The sequence below is a fragment of the Neovison vison genome, chromosome 2 (assembly GCF_020171115.1).
Source record: "Neovison vison isolate M4711 chromosome 2, ASM_NN_V1, whole genome shotgun sequence".
Taxonomy (NCBI): domain Eukaryota; kingdom Metazoa; phylum Chordata; class Mammalia; order Carnivora; family Mustelidae; genus Neogale; species Neogale vison.
In genome coordinates this window covers 30,383,458-30,404,510 of record NC_058092.1, presented here as the reverse complement: position 1 = coordinate 30,404,510, position 21,053 = coordinate 30,383,458, and the positions used below count along the sequence as shown (strand labels likewise).

The 21,053-nt window shown below is 40.6% G+C and overlaps 1 protein-coding gene across 22 annotated transcripts in view; it reads right to left on the bottom strand.

Moving 5' to 3' along the window:
* The window catches only part of MACF1 (microtubule actin crosslinking factor 1), a 340,165-nt gene that overhangs the window by 85,641 nt on the left and 233,471 nt on the right, over positions 1-21,053 (bottom strand). For 19 of the 22 annotated variants that reach the window (XM_044237864.1, XM_044237868.1, XM_044237866.1 and 16 more), the window contains 12 exons: positions 20,015-20,191; positions 19,632-19,755; positions 18,615-18,823; positions 17,931-18,248; positions 14,393-14,559; positions 12,783-12,939; positions 10,825-10,942; positions 6,799-6,861; positions 5,902-6,143; positions 4,861-4,990; positions 3,973-4,172; positions 336-831 (listed from right to left, as the gene is read on the bottom strand). In XM_044237864.1, coding sequence (XP_044093799.1) covers positions 336-831; positions 3,973-4,172; positions 4,861-4,990; positions 5,902-6,143; positions 6,799-6,861; positions 10,825-10,942; positions 12,783-12,939; positions 14,393-14,559; positions 17,931-18,248; positions 18,615-18,823; positions 19,632-19,755; positions 20,015-20,191 — 2,401 coding nt within the window. The remainder of the gene's footprint in view (positions 1-335; positions 832-3,972; positions 4,173-4,860; positions 4,991-5,901; positions 6,144-6,798; positions 6,862-10,824; positions 10,943-12,782; positions 12,940-14,392; positions 14,560-17,930; positions 18,249-18,614; positions 18,824-19,631; positions 19,756-20,014; positions 20,192-21,053) is intronic. The other 3 variants (XM_044237867.1, XM_044237880.1, XM_044237882.1) reach the window with 1 other exon arrangement.

The window sequence follows — 21,053 nt, the reverse complement described above, 5'->3', positions numbered from 1 at the left end:
CTTCTTGTACAAGGCCATCATACGCATCTGATTCTGTGTGTGTGCGTGTAACTCGACCTGTGAATACACCTATGAGCATGAATCTGGACCTGCAGGCAAAATTGACGTTAGTGCTCTTATTGCTGGAACTGCTCCATAAAGCTTCACATATCGTTAGTGCCCAGTCAGTGTATGATAATCACAGCATTTCGCACCATAGCTGGACAAAGGGTTAGGGTAACCCTAGTCTGAATCCAAAAGCTACTTACAGGTCACCCTAGATTCTTGGGACTATCACGAAGCCAATCTTTTGGCTTGCCGCTAACGTCAGCAGTATGTGCCTTACCCTAACTTACCTGCAAGGTCTTCTAAACCTTGGAGAGGCAGGGCAACGGTCTCCAAACGCTTCTTCAGCTCATCCTTAAGGTACTGCTCCCCGATGAGTACTGAGAGCTCATCGCAAAGTGTCTGTGCCTCCTTAATCTCATGGTCCAATTGCTCCACATCAGATCGAATCTCACTGGTCTCCTCTAGTTGCTGCTTTACGGCCTCAGGTTGGGTGCTAATGGCCGCCTGGCCACTTAGTCTCTGTCCCACTGCCTTGACCTTCTCTGATAGGTCCTGGAGCAGTTCCTGGTACTGGGTGCTTTTGACAATTGCTTGATCAATTTGGCTGGAACGGGAATTGAGTTTGTCAGTCAGCTCAACCCACTTGTGGTTGATGCTCTGGAGTTCTTTCTGTACCTGGCTGGTGGATGGAGAGACATCTCCAGGGCCTGTAAGGATACCATGAGCCGCCTCATTCAGCTGCTCATGCTGTTGCCTGCGTGCTTCGAATTCCTTCAGCATAAACTGCAATAGATTGACATCAAGATGTTTAGAGAAAAAAGAGCTAAAAAGAGTGTCAAAACAAAAACTGATTTTAGATTGTGCCAACTAGGGCCAACTCCTTTCGAAAATAAACCAGAAAACTCCAAGGACCAGGCTACTAGGAAAATGTAATATCACTTCTAACGACTGCTTAATAAAAACTTGTTTTGAAAGGGTCATTGATTGTGCCTATTCTATTTTTTTCCTTATTTGTCCTATTTTCAACAATAGTTACTAAGGTTGGCCTTGTTTTCTGGATTGGCCCTCATCAGCTTTGCCAGACAAAACCCAGGCCTCTGAATTGCAAGTCTGGAGCTCTGGGCCGAGAGCTAGCTATATTACTGACTGGGCTTGCCATTTCAACGCTCTATGCCTCTGATTTTTTCAAAGTTTCTTTCTTGGAATTCCAACAGCACATACAATCTATACATTACAGCATAGCATGTAATAGATAATGAACGTCTTTAAAGCAAGTAGCATGTCTTTTTACACTTTGCTATCCATTGTTTCACTCAGCAAAGTAGTTAGAGTTCAAACTACAGGCTCTGGAGTCAGACTGCTGGGTTCAAATCCTGAATCTATCACTCGTGAACTATATATATAAGCTTGGTCAGTTCTTAAAGTTTTCTAAATCTCAGCTTCCTCATCTATAAAATGAGCATAGAATGTACTTATCTTGGCTGTTTTAAGGATTAAATCAGACAATTTATGTAAAGTATTCATCACTTACACCGTACATAAGTAAGACACAACTTTAAGGAATAACAGATGTGTAAATGATGAACTAAAACAGAATGTAAAAAAAAGTAAGAATGATAAACACTGATGCGAACGTGGCACTGTGAAAGCAAGAAGTAAGGATGATTAATTCTGTGGAAGATGACAAAAGTGGGCAAAGAAAGTCAGGAAAGCCTTCACAGAGGACACAAAGAAGAAGTTTTCCCAGTAAGCAGACAGTCAGACTGAGGAACGGCATTACAGGTGGTGGGCCTCAGGGTAGCAAAGGCACAGAGAGGTAAGAGTATGGTGTGTTCAAGGAAAAGATGAGTTACCTGGTGTGAGCTGAAACCCGGGTATATGGGAGAAGAGTGGGAAACAAGGCTGGCAAGACAAACTCGGACCAGATTGTGGAAAGCCTCATATATGACACTGAACAGGTACTTGGACTTTGTTCAATCAGCAGCAGAGAGCCAGCGAAGCATTTTCATGTATTCAGATGTGTGAGTTCAGGAGATAATTTGGCAACTGTGTGGAGAATGCACTAGACAAAGAAACTTTAGGAGGCTGTTGCAATGGTATAGGCCTGAGATCAAACCTCCTTAAGAGAGGAGCTCTTAGAATGGAGAATTGGAACAGTAGTTCTCCAAGTATGCTCTAGGGAGCCTCAGGAGTCTCCAGGCCCTTCCAGAGGGTCCCTGAAGTCAAAATATTTTCGTAACAATACTAAGATATTATTTGCTTTTTATAATTTTTCTCTCATGACTGTTCAGTGGAGTTTTCCAGAGGCTACATGACATCTGGTACTGCAAAGGATCGAGTGTAGAAGTAGATAAGAAAATGTATGAAAATATTCTATTAAGTCAGACATCAAAGAGATTCGCAAAGCCATAAAACAATACCACTCTTACTGAAGTTTTTAAGTTTGGAAAATGTTATTTTTTTCATAAAGAAAAAAATGTTACTTATGTTAATGTTAAATTTTACCAATGTTATTTTAAAATTAATTAATAAATACATATTTTTAAAATATTTTATTTATTCATTTATTTGTCAGTGAGAGAGTATACACAAGCAGGTAGAGAGACAGGCAGAGGCAACGAGAGAAGCAGGCTCCTCGGGGAGCAAGGAGTCCGATGTGAGACTCGATCCCAGGACCCTGGGATCATGACCTGAGCCAAAGGCAGTGCCCAACCACCTGAGTCACCCAGGCATCCCAGTAAATACATATTTTTAAATTCCTCAGTGTTTTTTTTTGTTTTTATTTTTAAGTAGGCTCCACACTCAGCATGGGGCTTGAACTCACAATCCTGAGATCAACACCTGAGTTGAGATCAAGAGTCAGATACTTAGCCAACTAAACCACCCAAGTGCCCCTTTACTGTTTTAATACAGTAAATATTAATAGATATTAAATTAATAGCTAAATAATAGCTCTTTAGGGTCCTCAATAATTTTTTTGAAAAAGATTTTATTTCTTTTAGAGAGAGAGGGCAGAAAGAGGGGTGGGGGGGAGGAGAGACAGAATCTCAAGCAGTTCTATGCTAAGCACAAAGCCCAATGGGGGGCTTAATTTCATGACTCTGAGTCAAAATCATGAGTCATATGCTTACCTGACTGAGCTACCCAGGTGCCCCTAAGGTCTTCAATAACTTTTAAGAGTGTAAAAGTGTTTTGAAACCAAAGAGTCTGAAAACCACTGGAATAGAAAAATAGTTATAAGTGAACTAAAGAGGACTTGATAATTAATTGGATGCAGGAGCTAAAAGAAAGAGTTCCTTCAAAAACTACTCTTAGGTCTTGATTTAGGGAACTTGGTAGATGATGAGAAGGAATAGAACAAATTTGGAAGAGTTTGGAAGGCGATCTAGAATGAGAAGATTCTCTGGAGCTTAACCCAAAAAAAGAAGAAGAGGAGGAGGAGGAGGAAGAGGAAGAAGAAAAAGCTCTCAGTGGGAATTCATTAGAAATGACATAATTTGAACAACCTAAATTTCTATGATGGTGGACACTTAAATCAATTTTTTTTTTGAGGTTTGAGCAACAGAAAATCTTTAAGTGAAGTCAGCAGATATAAGACATTACATTAAGTAAAATGATCACTACCACTGGGGATTAAAAGTAAAATACAATTCTACAAAGTAATCAGAAATCCTCCATTCTCACATCCACTCATTTTACTGCCTCTGTTAATGACATTAATAATACAATTATTGACTATTTACTATTTGACAGGCACTGTGATAACATCCTTATACACATCTCATTTAAACCGAGGAAAAGAACTCTGGAAGCTTAAGTGACTTGTCTAGGGTCATTTGAAACCTACTTGCTGAGAGCAGCATTCAAAACCAGATTCACGTGACTCCAATTTCTTTGCTTAACACAGTAAGTTTTGTGGCTCACCTGGACCTGCTGCTTTTGTGCAGTTAGCATGTTGGGGTCAATAGATAGGGGCCCCAGCACCCCCATCATCAATTCCTTCTCCATTAGCCAGGGCCGGAGCTGGGATTCTGCAGCCTGGAAGCTGGCCAGATGACTTGCAGATTCCTCCAGTTGCCTTTGCCGGGCCATGGTCACTTCGGTGGCCCTTTCCCACCGGGAATCTGTAGAGGGGAAATGAGAGAATGTGTTCCTTTAGTCTCACCAGCCACTGGCCTGATCACTAAGTTATGTTCCTAATAAACTACAGGAAATGACCCCTAGAGCATTAGTTAAAAAATTTTAAGTTAAAAATAACCTTCATTTAATTTTAGCTAAAATAACACAGTTCTGTACTTGATTATGGTGGCGGTTATATGAAACTACACAGCACACACATACACACGGATGCAAGTCTATCTTATTACTATATTATTTTATGGCCTGTTATTTAACTCTTACTATATCATAGACATCTTTCATGCCAGTGATTTTTTTCATGCCAGTAAACATTCATCAGTATCATCTATATATAGTTCAGTATGAACACAGAATAATTCTAGTAAATAGATTATTTCCCATTTTTCATTTTCATCACCAATGCTCTCCTTATCACAACAGACTACCAGATTGACTTGCCCAAGAAAGCCAAACTTCTGAGACTGTTGAGTGGAACCTCTAGATTTATTTTTCCTAATCAGACTCACTCACTCCCTAGCCCTATTTGGGCCTCTTGATTGCTTATGAAAATTAACTAAAAATAAGTCCTGCTTTATACGATGTGCTGAAATTCTATATTTGCTTCAAAGAGAAGCAATTTAGTGAATTTGCACTAAATTTAGGGAATTTAGTGAATTCCCTCTGAATACTTACTGAGTTCCTCTTGCATTTCCCTCCAGTTTTCTGCTTCTTGTGATTTGGGATATGCCATCAGTAATCCAGCCAGGGATTCCTTTACTTTTTGGATTTTGGGAGAATTCTGTTCCAATTCAGCCAGGAAGGCCTAGGAGAGAGAACATCAGGGATGCCATGAGACTTCTGCACAGGAAAGTTATGTGTGTGGAGGAAAGTACTGGAAGACTGGGCCACAATTAAAGGCTCCACTTCTGATTCTATCAGTGACTTATTTCATAATTTTAAGACACTTAACAATTCTGCTTCAATTTTTACTTTAAAATGAAAATCATACAAGATCTAAATTTCTTTTATGTACAACATATCGGTAGAACCCAGTAAAAAGGTATTATTAATCCCATATGATGATGACGATGATGGTGACGTCAAGGACATTTATGTAGCTGGAAAAGATGGCATGCTACGTCCAATTAGAATATAAAAAATTTTGGCAAAAACATTTTTTTGATAGGACTTTCTATATGGTTTTATTTTTCCCGATAGTTTTCCTAGTCCTACATGTCAACCTTAAGAAAGAACCATAATCACAGCTACACTTAAATATCCCCAAGAGTTGGGAAGGGGCTTTGATGAGAATGGTTTGACTTACAGCATCATAGGGAAAACAAGACCCCATTCTCAGTGAGCTGATACTTCAGAGGAGGGATATTCTCTTTCTGTAAACAGATGTTTTTTTCTTTTTTTAAGTTTTATTTAGGTAATGTCTACATTCAATGTGGGCCTCAAACTCATGACCTTGAGATCAAGAGTCACATGCTCTTCTGACAGAGCCAATCAGGTATACCTGGTTTCATTTCTGAATATTATTTATAATAATTTCTCATTTCATAGGTAAGAAAATTTTCTAGGAGAGTTTAGGCATATTAATCCTTTGAAAGGGCTCCTTGTGGCCTGGGGGGTGGCCGTGTCCCATGTTCAGGTCCCAGGCTCGGGCAGGAACACCAGTATGACAGTGCCTTCTGCTTAGCATTTGGGATGCAGCTAATGTGAACACAGTACCTTGTTAGAGTCCGCTTGGGCTCTCACTGTTTCTGGCTTGGTTGGAGATGAAGAGGTATCCATGGCTTTCAGGACTTCCTCTTTTGATTCCAGCCACTGCAGCATTGAGCCAGCTTCCTTCTGAACTTCCTGCATTCGGCTGAGGACAGACTGAAGGCTTTCCTGGCGTTCCCGAAGCACTCCCCCCAGTTTCTCATATTTCAAGTTTACATCTGACATGTCACACTGGATCTCCGTCAGATCTAGTATTACAGAAACAAAAATCAGATCGGGAATAGCTCTCTAAGCCTCCCCATGGGTTCCTCATGCTAAATTACTCAACAGGATTAAAAGTCCCTCCTACTCCTTCTAGTGAACTAGAGATTCTGTTCCTGCTAAATCACATAAAAGTTCTTGTTTATATATACAAAGCAAAAGAGCTTTCATTAATCTGCTTTCAGATTTTGACATTAGGTACTCAGATGTACAAATAAAATGCTAAATACACTTGGGAACTGCAGAAGTGAAGGGAGTGAAGGATTTGGGGCACTCTTCTGCCCCCCCTTCTCCAAATAACAGAGAAATCATGGAGCCGGAAGGCTGAGGGTTAGACTAGACTACCTCTAATGTGGCTTTCTTTAGGACTCAAAGATTCACATATATTTTCTTTAAGGTCTTTCCTCACTGGTCTTATCTGGTGGCCCAATTTATTTCCTAGTACCGTATCTAACTGGCTGCCAACCCATTTAGCCTTTAGCGACCCAGCAAAGAAGCAACACAGTGGCTTCTCCCCAGATTTTTACCCTCATACCCATCCTGGCAGCAGTTCTTTTACATATACAGAAACATACACAGATGCCAATGTGAACACTGTCCTAACACATCCAACAAAGAAGCACTGTGAAATGACATTCTCACCTTTGCAGGTGTGGTATCCGTTTACACTGCCTATAGAGCTTCCTACAGAGGGCAGTATGGAACCTGAGCAGAAGGACAGGGAGACAAACAGGGCAAGACAAACGTGTTAGGAATACATACAGGCACTGAATTTGTTCTCTGGCACTCACTTTTAAGCTCAGGTATCAGGAGGTTAACACAGCACAAGACAACATACTCATGGAAAGAGACAAATCATTTTAGCTGCCAGGCAAGAGAGCAACACTCAGATATTTTGGCTTCTTAGCAGTAGAGATTCCTAACCCGTTCTAAATGAAACCTGAATTCCCTTCCTCGATCTCTGACTTGAAATCTTTGGATCCTGCCACAATGCTGCAAAGCAAGTACTGGTAAAATGACTACATCTTTATAATCTTTGTTGTCTGCCACACTTTGGAACAAGAATTTACAATAAAGCCAAAAAGGTTCAATGTCCTTCAACTTGATAAAAATGAACAATGAGTGTAATTAAAGACAGAAGAAGCAGTAATCTTTTAATAAAGACATCCAAAATGAGTCCTTTTATTGCTTCACAAGGCAGATTCTCTGTCTTTTCTTCCATGACTTTCTGGTTTCCTTCCCTACCAGAAAACTGAAATTCTAAGCACCAATAAACCTGACTCATAAATATTCCCATAAATTCTGCTTTGGGCCTTTGGTTCTGTTTCTAATTACCACGATTTCACCTATATTCTCCCCATGTTGATTCCTTGTATTTTAGGATTGTCCCAAATTAAATAAAAATCAGATCATGTAATTATAGAAATTATAAAGAAATGTGAATAGTCATGATATAATATTACATTACAAGGAGAGAATAAAACTCTCATGTGCACTGATTTCACTGGAAAAGTTTATGTTAAGGTTATATATCAAAATATAGTTAACTGTGAAACTTTCAAATGCTAACATTACTGTACTTTCTTTTTTTTTCGGCTCCACACCCAGTGCGAAGCCCAATGCAGGGCCTGAACTCAGGACCCTGAGATTAAAACCTGAGCTGAGATCAAGAGTTGGACACTTAACTGACCAAGTCACCCAGGCACCCCAATATTACTGTATTTTCAGGGAAAAAATGGATCAAACAAAAAGATTATATTCCACCTCAATAGGGGGATGACGAAAAGAGAAACTGGACTAGTAATTGGGAGAAGAGGGTCCTGGCCAAGATTGTTGCTCTCTCGGTATGTGAGCTTTAGTCTGCAGATAGACCTCAATGTCTTCTCTAGTATATGAAGATAATACTAGCTATCCTGTCAGCACTGATGGGGTCACTGGAGAGAGGTAATGAGGGAGTGTACATGAAAGCACTTTATGAAACAAAAAGAGCTACGCAAATGTCAAGAACTGTAATATTCATGATTTTTCAGAGGTAGAACAGAACTTTGAGAGCACTCAGGTTAGTGATCTTCAAAGCAGCAAAGGAGGTGCTTTAGGGACTCTGTAAATGTTTGGTTTAGATTTAATCTTCAGAATATATTTCTGACTACTTAGAAATGGCAAGAAAACACACATATTCGATTATGTTGAACACCACATCTTAACTCACTAGATACAACCAATGTATGCTGCTTTGGGGAGACAATGAAATAGCTCCTGTACCTCCCCGCCTACATTTAGACTTCTTTCTGAGTGTCACTGATTGGAAAAACTGTAACTCTTTGCCAGCACTTGACAGGAGTCAAACCTATACGTGTCTGCTCCTGCAAAGAAACACATCTATAGCACATGTTTATATATTAAAGAAAGTGACAAGAAAGTCTAAGGTGCATCTACTCAAAGCAGGCTCTCATTAGGGCAGAACCATATGGTAATAGAATTCTTAACACGTCAGGTTATGATGATGTCAGGTTATAGGCAAGCTTTTGTCCTCTGTGCCAGTTTTAGGTGTTTTCTATGTTTAAGAAAAGAATGTGATTCTTCATTAAAATTCTTGGTGATTTAACTTGGAAACAAGAATTTATTACATCACTTTCAAGCTTCTAGTTCAGTTTAACTGAGGAGTACTCTGAGACTATAAAGTGAACTTTTTTTTTCACCCTGAATCAAATTTATTTGTATTTGAATTTAGGCTGCATCACTTACATAGTGGGTGACATCTTAGTTACTATGCCCTTTCAGTCCCCTTCTTTCACCTGTACTAAATGTCTAATTTCTACCCCATAACTCTTGAGGAAATTAATAAATGAGTAATTAATGGGAAACTGGTAAGCAATCTACAAGACAATAATACTTGAGATTATCTTTCCCATCGGGCAAAATTTACTTGAATTGTTATAGACAAGTATCACTTACATTACTATCAATTATCTACAAAACTCTAGGACAGTTAAAGATGCACACTCAGAACCAAATAATTTCCCAAAGCCTATTAGACAATGCCTAACACTTCACTGAAAGGACACCCCATACTTTTCTGTTGTCCATTTCCAAGACTTTTGAAATCTTTTTTGACACAGGTGAACCGTAAAGTGAACTTTTAAAACATTCATCATCCTTTACAACTACTTATCTGCATGACTTGTATTTTCTGAATAAAATGCAACCAAACAAAATGGAGAAATAAATCTCACAATAAAGCTATCATCCAAATATCCTTTGTCAAAACTTTATATTCCGGGGCCACTGGGTGGCTCTGTGGATTAAGCCTCTGCCTTCAGTTCAGGTCAGGTCATGATCTCGGGTCGGGGTCCTGGAATCGAGCCCCTCGTCAGGCTCTCTGCTCAGCGGGGAGCCTGTTTCCCCCTCTCTCTGCCTGCTGCTCTGCCTACTTGTGATCTCTCTCTCTGTGTCAAATAAATAAATAAAATATTAAAAAGAAAAATACTTTATATTCCCTAAAATAGTCTTAATGTTTTTACTGATGATTTCATAATAGATAAAGTGCTATAAATTTTCTTATAAGTGAACTTTATGCCAACAAAATATCATTTGTATCTGTTTTATGTAGTAGAGTTCTATCTGAGATTATTTAAAAAAATATTTTAGTGTTTTAAAATGTTTGAAAAACCAATGCTCTAGTCTAGGAGTCAAAAAACTATCCTGCCCAAATCTGGCCCTCTGCCTATTTCTGTATATAAAATTTTATTTGAACACAGCCACATCCGTTCACTTGTATATTGTCTATGACTGTTTTTGTGCTCCAGTAGTAGAGATGTGTAGTGTGACAGAGCCCATGTCGCTCACAGCCTTAAATATTTACTATATGGCCCTTTACTGAAAAAGCTTGCTGACTCCTGAAGTAGTCACACACTAGTAAGTCCCTGAACTTAGAGGTTTCATGTGTTGCAATATAAGAATCACCAATTCCCTGAAATGTTGTAATTTCTGGGTAGTTCCAAGAGATCTTCAAACTTCAACAGAAAAGTGGCTGTTCTCAGGAGGAAAAAATAAACTTCTGCCCTACAACTGAAGTGATTCGTAGGTGTACACTAACACAGTCTGGCAATAAAACCTATGAGATGCCAACTAAAAAACCAGAAAGTGACTGTAAGCTCATACGGATTTTGTTTGAAAGACTTAATTTGCAACCAGATATTATTCATACATCTGAGCACAATCTTTGTATTCACTTCTAGGAAGTGTGGCAGTCTTTGAAAGACCAACACTGACTCCTAAATACCTAGTCTCTCTCAAGATATCTTGCTTATACTCTCCAGGGCTGACTCTAGTTTAAAGATGATACATAGCCATCCATTTCCATGTTTAAAAAAAAGAAACTTGCCAAGATGGAAATCTTATTTTAATCCTTCTCTGTTCATTTAGGCCAACTAATCCCTTAACTTTTTCCCATCACAGGAAGGAATTCTGCAAAGTGGAACAAAGTTATATAGCTAGCAAAAAGGGAACAGATCAGGTTGAGGGGGAAGACTGCTTGTGGATCGCTCCCCTTCATTCTCATATCAATCTTGATTCTGACTTTTATTAAATAAGGGGTCATAACCAAAGGCCAACAGTCAAAGGTAAGAATGATGTTTATTTACTGCATTTTTAAGAGCCTATACTCACCTGTCTTGGCTTGGGAATCAGGTGCTGTGATCTCCATGATGAGATTTTCTAAGGAAGTGCCTTTGCAGTTGATTTCTTCCACCAAACTTCCTTTACTGGCCCAGTCATCTAGAAGATACTGTTAACATAACAGCTAAATGTAAGTGACATCTGTGGATATTCTTCTCATTAGTAGGGACACCTGCTCTTGTACATATATCCCCTAAACTTTTGATAAGCATTAAGTGACCACCCTTGTGTATTCAGCCACTGCAAGATCTTGGTTTAGCCAGCCATGATGTGAAAGAATGATATTCTGGAATATTCAGGATCTTCCCATTCATTCGTTCATTCATCAATTATTTATCAAGCCTTACTGTAGGCTAGGCATCATGCCTAACACTGAGGATATAAAATGGGATTATGGCACAGTTCCTAAAACTAAGAAGTCAGATTATCAACTGAATTATAATGTGATAAATGCTATTACAGAAATATAGACAGTAAACTCTGAGAGCACAAGAGGAGACACATCTAACTCTGCCTAGAGGGAGGGCAGCTTTGAGTGAAGAATAAGGTAGTAAAAGGGAAAGGCATGCATGTAAAGAATAGAAAGGAAATGGCAAATGGAGAGTAAAATGTGGAGCTAGATATTGAGATGTAGAGAAATACACAGAATCACATAGGCTATACTTTGTATTTTCAAGGTAACTTTTATATTGCTCTTAAACCCGGAGCTCTCACTACCATAGAAAACCATTAGGAAACAAAGGCATCTGAGTAACTAGGTCATATTGTCTCTAGATGTGGATTGCCTGTCACAGAAGTAGAATTCCACTAATTCCAAAGCAGGGGTACCTTCTGAGCCTTGAATCCCTTCCTCCACACTGAATTTCCCTGACAATCTACTTACTTTGTTTTTGACTTTAAGCTGCCCAGAAGCAGAGAAAGAGCCGTGCTCATGATGCCTAACTGCAAACTGAGCCTTGTGAATTCACAACTATCAATTACTTGATTAATCACTCTAGATTCCAAAGAGCCACAGTTAGCAAACCAGGCATCGACTCACAGGGTATTTTAAATTTTTGAGGGAAGTACAGTGACATCTGTTGGACACCATGTGAACAACCACTATGAAGTTACTGAGACCTAATCAGGTAGCAAATGAGACTTTTTAGTTTTTTCTTTCTTTCTTTTCTTTGTTATGCCTAGAGGAACCCTGAATAATTTCTTGAAGCACTAAGGACACTGTGAACCTAGAAACTGAAAAGCCTTTGCCCTAGAGGATTCCTCACAGCAAATGCTCCTGGCACTCCCTCTGTGAAAGCAACCAAACTCTTTCCCTGTTATCTGGCCGAAAATAAATCTGGCTTTATTAAGCAAATAAGGAGAATGCACAAGCAGTAGCTGGAGGTAGATATGGCTTGATTTCAACAAAAAGAAGAGATGTGTTAGAGGCGCAAGCAGAGGCTGAATGACTCAAAGAAGGAATTCTGCCAGGGATGGGAGAAAGGTTGATTCTACTCTGGAAGGTACCATCCAACCATCTGATTCTAACTTTTCCTTTCTTAGCTGTAGAGCTAGTTCTTCTTTCCTCAATTTCCTGATCATGCATCTGGTAACTTGCTCATACATAACTTTCTAATTCTCAAACACACATGAAGAGTGTAAGCTTCTCAAGGACTGGACTTTAACAACTATCTTTTTTATGACTCACCACAGCAGGAGAGACATCTGAAAAATAGCTGAAACCTAATAGACCTTATTCCCAGATTACTTTTTTAGTTTTGGTTTTTAAATAGGAGACATTTTGGTGCTCAGCGCTTGGGTAGGGGTAGGTGTGAATCACATAAAGAAAATGGAAGGATTTCTATTCTGATGCAGAAGGATAACTTGGACTTGTCACATCACTTCCCTGGCCACACAAGCTTCCAAACTGCTTCCTAGCCTGGCTCCTGGAGCTCTGTTGGTTCACCTACCTTCAGGTGTTCAATCTGCTTTTCCAGCTCTTTCATACTCATAAAAGTCTCTGCAGGTGGAATATTCCCTTCAGTTTCCTTTAGCCATTTTTGGAAGGTCCTAACCAGCTTCCGAAATTCATCCAATTGCTCCCGACAAGATGATGCATCTTCCTCTCTGTCAACAACATTGAAGGCATTTTGTTACTTGCCAGACTAAGCTTCATAAAGATGTCAAGTTGAACTAAAACTACACTCATCCTGGGACTCTAAGCATCTTTTCCTTACAGGGCCTGTTCTTTCCCATAATCTGTTCCACAGCAGCTTTGGCTAAATCAGCACATACAGTGTAGGAGAACATCAAACTAAGGAATCTGTTGCCCTTGTTTGGACATTTCTGGGGAGAGGAGTCTTCAATCTTACTCCAGGCTAAAGTGAAAGTGAGAGAAACAAAAAGGAGCCTGCTATTTAGGTGCAATGATACAATGGAAAGAATGTAGGCTTTGGATCTCAAGTCCAGCTCTGTCACTTTTTAGGTAGTTGACTCTTTCAAGGCCTAATTCAAATGCTAATCCTGTTAGCAAACAAAATGCTGAAATGGAGGCTCAGATAAGTTAGATTTAGTACACTAGGGGCTCCTGGGTGGCTCAGTTGGTTAAGCTCAGGTCATGATCCCAGAGTCCTGGGGATTGAGCCCCACATCAGGCTCTCTGCTCAGTGGGGAGCCTGCTTCTCTCTCTCCCCTCTGCTCATTCTCTATTTCCCTAGAGATAGAGGTAAATAAATAAAATCTTTGTGTGGGGGAGCATACAAATGGGTAAAATGAGCCAAGGACAAAGGAGAATTCTATTTCAAAATTAAATTTTGGAAGTGGCCACATCTATCAAACTTCAAGCCAGAGATCCTGGTTCTTTCTACAGCTAAATGGCCCTGAATACAGAGGAAGAACAAGCTTTCCTGGCCTCTGTCCCCCTTTTCTCCACTAAGTAACCTGAGGCTTACAGTGTTGTTTTGAGCAACTGTTTTCCTCCAGTCACTTTCCTCAGGTAGTCACTTGCCAAATCAAGATTATATATGGCTAAACCAAGAGAGGAAGTCTGATCAAGCTCCTAAATCCATGTGAGGTTTTCTAATGCAATCATTGCATTTCAACAGTCAGCAGATAATCTGAAATCAGCCACCTCTGTCATATATTTCCATGTTTCCCTTAAAAGAAGACTCTCCTCCAAAACAACTTAAATGTGGTCAAAGCAAGCAGAAAGAGAACCAATATATCTATTAATTACATCTGGAAAGTCTCCTCCCATTTTTCTCTTTATTTCAAATTCTGTCACAATCCTACTTGCTGTCCCACATTTATTCTGTCAGGTCCAGGTGATCTGGCTATTGACTGTACAGAGGGAAACTGAGCCCCATTACTGAGAAGGAATTCATGATTTAGTAATAGAAAACCACTAAGCACCAAGTAGATTAAATAGCTTTGCCTAAAAGAGGCACTTTCCAATCTCCTGTGACTCAGTAGCAGACTTCCTGATGCCATCTTTTCTACTAAAGGAAGAAGAAAAAATCATTTTACTCAATAGCAAAAAAAAAAAAGCTTCCCCAATTGACCAACACATATGAAAACTCACCTTTCTTTAACTGTCTTCTGTAGCTCTGTGAAGTCCTTTCTGAGGTTCAGTACCCTGTCCTGGTGCAGGGATAGGTCCAGTGCAAAGCCACAGGAGCTCAGTTCTGTGACCAGGTGCTCAAGAGTCTCAAGGTTCTCCTGTTGATCTTCCATTTCTGAATTGAGCTCCTGTTAAGCAAACAGGATAATGTACTAAATCCCTGATTGTTATAAATAAAAACACTCTAAAAAAAATAGATATCTATATTAAATCGGAGGCAAGTCCCCCCAGTCTGTAGGACAAGAGGGAACAAGAAAAGAGGCATGCTCACTGGGTCAACTACTAGATCAAAGTAATAAATACGGAGAATTTTTCCAGGCCACCTGAGAGTGGCTAGGAATTGAAAATGAATATTGTCTCCTTTATTATTTTTTAAAAGATTTTATTTATTTACTTGGCAGATAGAGAGAGACAGTGAGAGACGGAACACAAGCAGAGGGAGTAGAAGAGGGAGAAGCAGGCTTCCCGCGCTGAGCAAGGAGTCTGACTCGGGGTTCAATCCCAGGACCCTGGGATCATGACCTGAGCTGAAGGCAGGCACTTAACAACTGAGCCACCCAGGTGCCCCAGAATATTGTCTCCTTTAAACAAATGTTCAAAGGTTTGGGAGGCAGCATGACAGAATGAAAAGAATGGAGGTTTCTGGAGTCAAAAAGACTCCTGAAAATCAATCACGGCTTTGCTACTTCTAGCTTATGATCCTAAACTACTAAATTTCTCTAAGCTCCTATAGCCTATCTCTTCTGTAAAACAGGGCAAATATACATTCTCCACTATTATTTAACTCTGTATTCAAGATAATGGCCAACGCAATTAGGTAAGAGAAAATAATCTGTGGCATACAAATTGGAAGAGGTAAGACTATATTTGCAGATTCTATGGAAGTATACTTATAAAACCCAAGAGAATCAATAATACAATTACACAATGAAGTAATCCAATAAGGTAGCAGGATATAAAACCAACACATAAAATCAAGAGTGAAAACTTCATTTACAATATACAGCATAAAAGGTACAATTTTAAGAACCAACTAACAAGAAACATGCCAAACCCTTATGAATAAAACCTTAAAATTTCTGACAGACACAAGCACACCTCAATAAATGGAAAGACATCCATAAAGATGTGTGTGTGTGCATATGTATGTGTGAATAAATAAATTTAACATGATCCAAATAGAAATACCAATTTTTCAAAAAAATACCAATTTTCCCCTATGACTAATAAAGTTGATTTTATTTTATTTATTTATTAAAGATTTTATTTATTTATTTGACAGACAGAGACCACAAGTAGGCAGAGAGGCAGGCAGAGAGAGGAAGGGAAGCAGGCTCCTTGCCAAGCAGAGAGCCCTACACGGGGCTCAATCCCAGGACCCTGGGATCATGAGCTGAGCCGAAGGCAGAGGCTTTAACCCACTGAGCCACCCAGGCACCCTAATAAAGCTGATTTTAAAGTTCACATGGAGGGACGCCTGGGTGGCTCAGTTGGTTGGGCGGCTGCCTTCGGCTCAGGTCATGATCCCGGTGTCCTGGGATCGAGTCCCGCATCGGGCTCCTTGCTTGGCGGGGAGCCTGCTTCTCCCTCTGCCTCTGCCTGCCTCTCTGTCTGCCTGTGCTTGCTCTCGCTTCTCTCTCTATGACAAATAAATAAATAATCTTTAAAAAATTAAATAAAGTTCACATGGAAAAATAAATGTACAGTTACTGGTGTGAAAATCCTGAAAGAAAAAGATAGAGAGAGAGACTAGTCCTCCTAGATAGTAAAACATACCATGAAGGCTCTAGAATAAAAAATAGCATGCTCTGGTTCATGAACAGACAGACCAGCAAAGCAGAACAGAAAATCCAGAAACAGACCGGAGTCCACATGGACATTCTGTATCTGATAAAGATGACTTCTCAAATCACTGGGGAAAAAATGGACTTTTCAAAGAAATGATACTGGGAATAAGTAGAGAGACGTTTAGAAAAAGAACTTAGATTCATACTGTGCACTCTATCTCAGAATAAACTTGAAATGTTAAAAGATTCAAACGTAAATGAAAGAAATTATTTGAATTCTACAAGCAAGCATGGGTGAATTCCTTCAAACCTGGGTGTGGTAAAAGACTTTAAAAAATACATGTTCAATAAAAAGTGATAAAATCTATTATGTAAACATTTAAAAGCCTTTTACATGGCCCAAATCCCTATAAGCAGAGACAAAAGACAAATGTGAAAAAAGATTTTCAACATATCACACATAAAGAACCAATCTCCCTAATATAAAACTCTCGTAAATTGAAAGAAGAAAACAAACTCCTGACAGAAAATAGTAAAGGCCAAGAGTTGGCAAATAAATGTCCCTTAAATGTATAAAAATATACTCAACTTCATCAGAGAAGAAATAAAAATAAAAACCACATCAAAATATTATGTTGTATCAATCAGATTAACAGGAACTCAAATGCTGTTCTGCTGGTTAGGCTGCAGGGGAAACAGGTACTTTCATGGATTGTTGGTGGGAATGTAAAACGGTGAAATCCTGACAGACTGGGATCCAGGTGAGAAGGATGCTGGTGCCATTCCTTCTACTTTTCTGTACATCTGAAATCACTCAAAACAAAACTCAAAAAGGATAGCAAACCGAAGTATGAGATCCCACTTTAATATGGAGAAAGTTAGTTGTATAATCCCAAGGCACCAATGTGGGGACAAAGGAATGCTGAGGTCCTATAGGTGGCAATGTGGGCACCTGGAACCAAGGTGGCCACTCCTTGGTCAAATTAAGTATAGGCATACACTCTGACCTACTATCCTACTCTTGCACGTGTCTCTGTATCTGTCGTAGGTAAGACTTCGTCAAACATTTCTAACTGCACTTACTAGGTATACGGTAGGAACACATTTCTCCACTCCCTTGAAAGCCAGGTGTGAAACCTGCTTTAACTCATGAAATGAAAATGGATTTGATAAGCCCTCTCCCTGCTGCAGCGGTAGTCATGAAGGTGCAGGGCAGGATAAAGTCAGCAATGACTTGATCCCTGAGTGACCATGATGAGCTAAATAGCCCCACTGATCTGGGCTGAACATGCAGAATGCGTGAAAAATAAATCTAAGGTGTTTTTTAAAAAATGGACAAACAGTATCTAGTTTATAGGGTGGTTGTGATAATTTTTTTTTAAGATTTTATTTATTTATTTGAAAGGGAGAGTGAGAGAGCATGTGCACAAGCAGGGGGAGCTCCAGGCAGAGGCAGAGGGAGAAGCAGACTTACCACTGAGCAGGAAGCCTAATGCGGGACTCGATCCCAGGACCCTCAGATCATGACCTGAGCCACAGTCACACGCTCAACTGACTGAGCAACCCAGGCGCCCCTGGTTGTGATAATTCTTTAAAGAGAATGTAGGTAGGGTTTCTATGACTGACTGACATACTATGTACTCCGTGATTGCTGGTCCCCTCCTTGCCCTTCTTTTCTCTTTGTTCTGCCACTGTGGCAGATATAGTCTCACCTGGATCTGCTGGAAGAAGTGCGCAATATCTTGATCTGGCTGATTTCCAGAAGCTAGCATCCGGCTTTTGTTTTCCATGAATTGCTGCAACTTATCAGAGAGATGTTCAAACATCTCCGCCTGGGGCAGAAGCTTCTTCAGGGAGCTCTCCTTTTCTTGCTGCCGGAGACAGAGCTGTTCAAAGCGCTGGCTCACCTCTGCCAGTTTGCCCTGCAGCACGGCAGCTGTGGCGCTGTCTGCTGTCTCCATGAATCGCGTCACCATCTCACGGGTGGCCTCCAAGCTGCTCTTCTGCCGAGCAATGTCCTGCTTCAGTTTCTGTCACCAAAAAATGTGTCGGTCAGCTCCTGGCTCACTTATCCACAAACCAATAATTTTCTAGTAATTTCAGGCTCACCTGCTCAAGGAAGGCAGGCCTACAAATGACTGAGCTTCTGGAATACAAACATCTATCCCCTTAGTTCCCCACTGCATTCCATTAATGACTTCACTGAGCCACTCTTCCTCAAGCTTAAATGGTTTAGAAATTGGGTAGAAATATCTTTACGTGGATTAGTCATCATCTCCAAGTCTTATTAGAGGATTCATGGAAATGAATTCTTTTCCTGATACTTTTTCAAAATGATGTAATCACGGAACATAGCAAATACGCCATTGACGCTAACTCTTGGGCCTATGTCTCACCATATTAGTGGCCAGGGCTTCCTGGATGACTCCCAGGGACAGGGACGCCACCTGCTCCTCCTCTAGGTTTTGTTCAACTTCCCTGATGGACTGCAACAAGCTCTCCAGGCTTTCTTGGACACTCTGAGATCGGGCAATTGCCTTCTGCAGCAGAGCAGAACGCTCAGCCAGGCTACTCGACAGGCTTTGAAAACGGCTGAGTATGGAATCTGGAAAACCAAGGCCATGAGAAGAGAGCAGAGACTATTTTCACGTTGTGCTTTTAAAAACAACGTATATAAATCACACGTGTTAATTACAATAATAACAGACATTAAGACAAATAGAAGGGATAAACTTAAAGTGCATTTATATTTGAGCCAAATTCACAAAGCATCATTTAGCCCCTACCAAGTGCTGGAAATTGTGCTGGATGCTGAGGACTGAAGATAATTAAGGTAAGTCCCTGGCTTCTATAAACTTAAGACTATAAACATTCAGCATAGGCAGAAAAGGGTACATCACAACTAGCCATAAAAATAAAACTGCAAGTGCTATACTGATGCTAAGAGTAACGTACTAGAGAAGGCTGAAAGAAGAATGATTCTTTCTTTTATTCATCTTTTATTTCTTTTGGGGCTTGGAGGTGGTGGCCAGCACTTTACAAAGGAAGTAACCGCTCAGGTACATCTAGGAGCTTGAGCAAGATTTGATCACACATGCTAAGCTCTCAATAAATGTTAGCAGCTGAATCACAGGGAAAACTTCAGGGGTAAAGTAATGAAAAAATGACTAGTTTACTTGGGAAAGGAAAGAAGCAGGGCATGGCTAGAGGGCAGCATGCGGAAAGGGGCTGAAACCAGACTGCAAAGACCTTCAATGGTATAAGAACAAAGTTCGCTGGACAGTAAGCTCTTGCTGTTTGTGTCCCGGCCCCTAGCCAGCACCACACATACTTGTACAATACAGTCTGACGTATTACAAAACAGTGGCATGCACGAGAATTAAGGGAGTGTTCTTGTTATTGCTGCTTCATACCTGTAGTTTCTTGAACATGCTTGCAGTCTGGGGCTGGCTCGCCTTCAATTTCCATGAGGTCATGAGCTACTTTTTGGAGCTTTTCTATAGGGACTTGGTGCTCAGCTAATTCCTCCTGCAACTGCTGCTTGTCCATGAAAAAGGCCAAAAGTAAAACCTCTGAGTAATCAAAGCTGGTTCTAGGAATCAAGGGCTATTTAGCATAGTGTTACTATGAATATTCTACAAAGAATACTTCTGTTTATTCATGCCCACAGATGTTAGAATTAAGTGTTTAAGAATCAGATCTGGTCCAAGGCATCCCAACCACTGCCTTTATGAGTATTTGCTTTATTTTGGGGGTACTCTACCCATCTGGTAGAACAGCCTACGTCCCGGCCTACCTTTGTAGTTGCAAGCTGCTGTTGCAGAACGCCAGGGTCTGAGGCAACAGTATCTGAAAGGAGCTTCTCCACACTGGCCTCACAGGCCTGCATCCAAGCCTTCAGGCTGTCAGTACAGCTCTGGAACTGCTGGTACTGGCCTAGGAGCATATTCAGGTGAGAGCCCAATCGTGTACACTGTATCAGAGAAAAAAAGGGAGAGCAGGCTTATGCAAGGTCCGGCTAAAGACAGCAGCTTCCTAGGCACGGTCCAAAGAAAAGTCTGGCCTTGGGTGCCTGGGTGGCTCAGTTGGATTAGCAACTGCCTTCGGCTCAGGTCGTGATCCCAGAGTCCTGGGATCAAGTCCCACATCAGGCTCCCAGCTCCATGGAGAGCCTGTTTCTCCCTCTGACCTTCTCTCCTCTCATGCTATCAAATAAATAAATAAAATCTTTAAAAATAAGAAAAGAAAAGAAAAGTCTGGCCTTGTCACAGGATCTTACTCTAACCACAGTGAAGGGTAGCACCCAGGCCTCCAGGAACAGATGAGTAGCAACCATCTCCGAAAGCTGGGCCTTCATTGTTTGATCCATACTATTCATCCCAACTTTATATTATATACTCAAGAAGACTAAGTGAGGTGTAGGGCAAGCCACCAAAGAACTACACATCAGGTTGCAGGCTAAGGTAGAAAAGGACTGGGAGGTACAGAGTGCTCCTTTTGGCGAGGTTAGAGACGTTGGCAAAGTGCAGAAGACATGTAAGAACTGAATGGATTCTACAGTTTGGGAGCTAACAGGAGTTCTTTGATAGGGAGGAAGGCAAGGATGTACCCTAGATGCTCTGTGCAGGAATACAGACTGTGTACATGGTTCCAGCTTCCCCTGTACTGTGTCTCTAGGGAGCCCACGTCTGCTGGTCAGGGTACAGCAGGGCGAGCACCTCCACCTTCCCTATCAGAGTGACATACCCCTGATACTGCTGGGATCGGGCATTAGCCCACGGGCTTCCACATTTTACATTTTTGCAGAGCTCATAAAGACATTCTGCCTGTGGTCA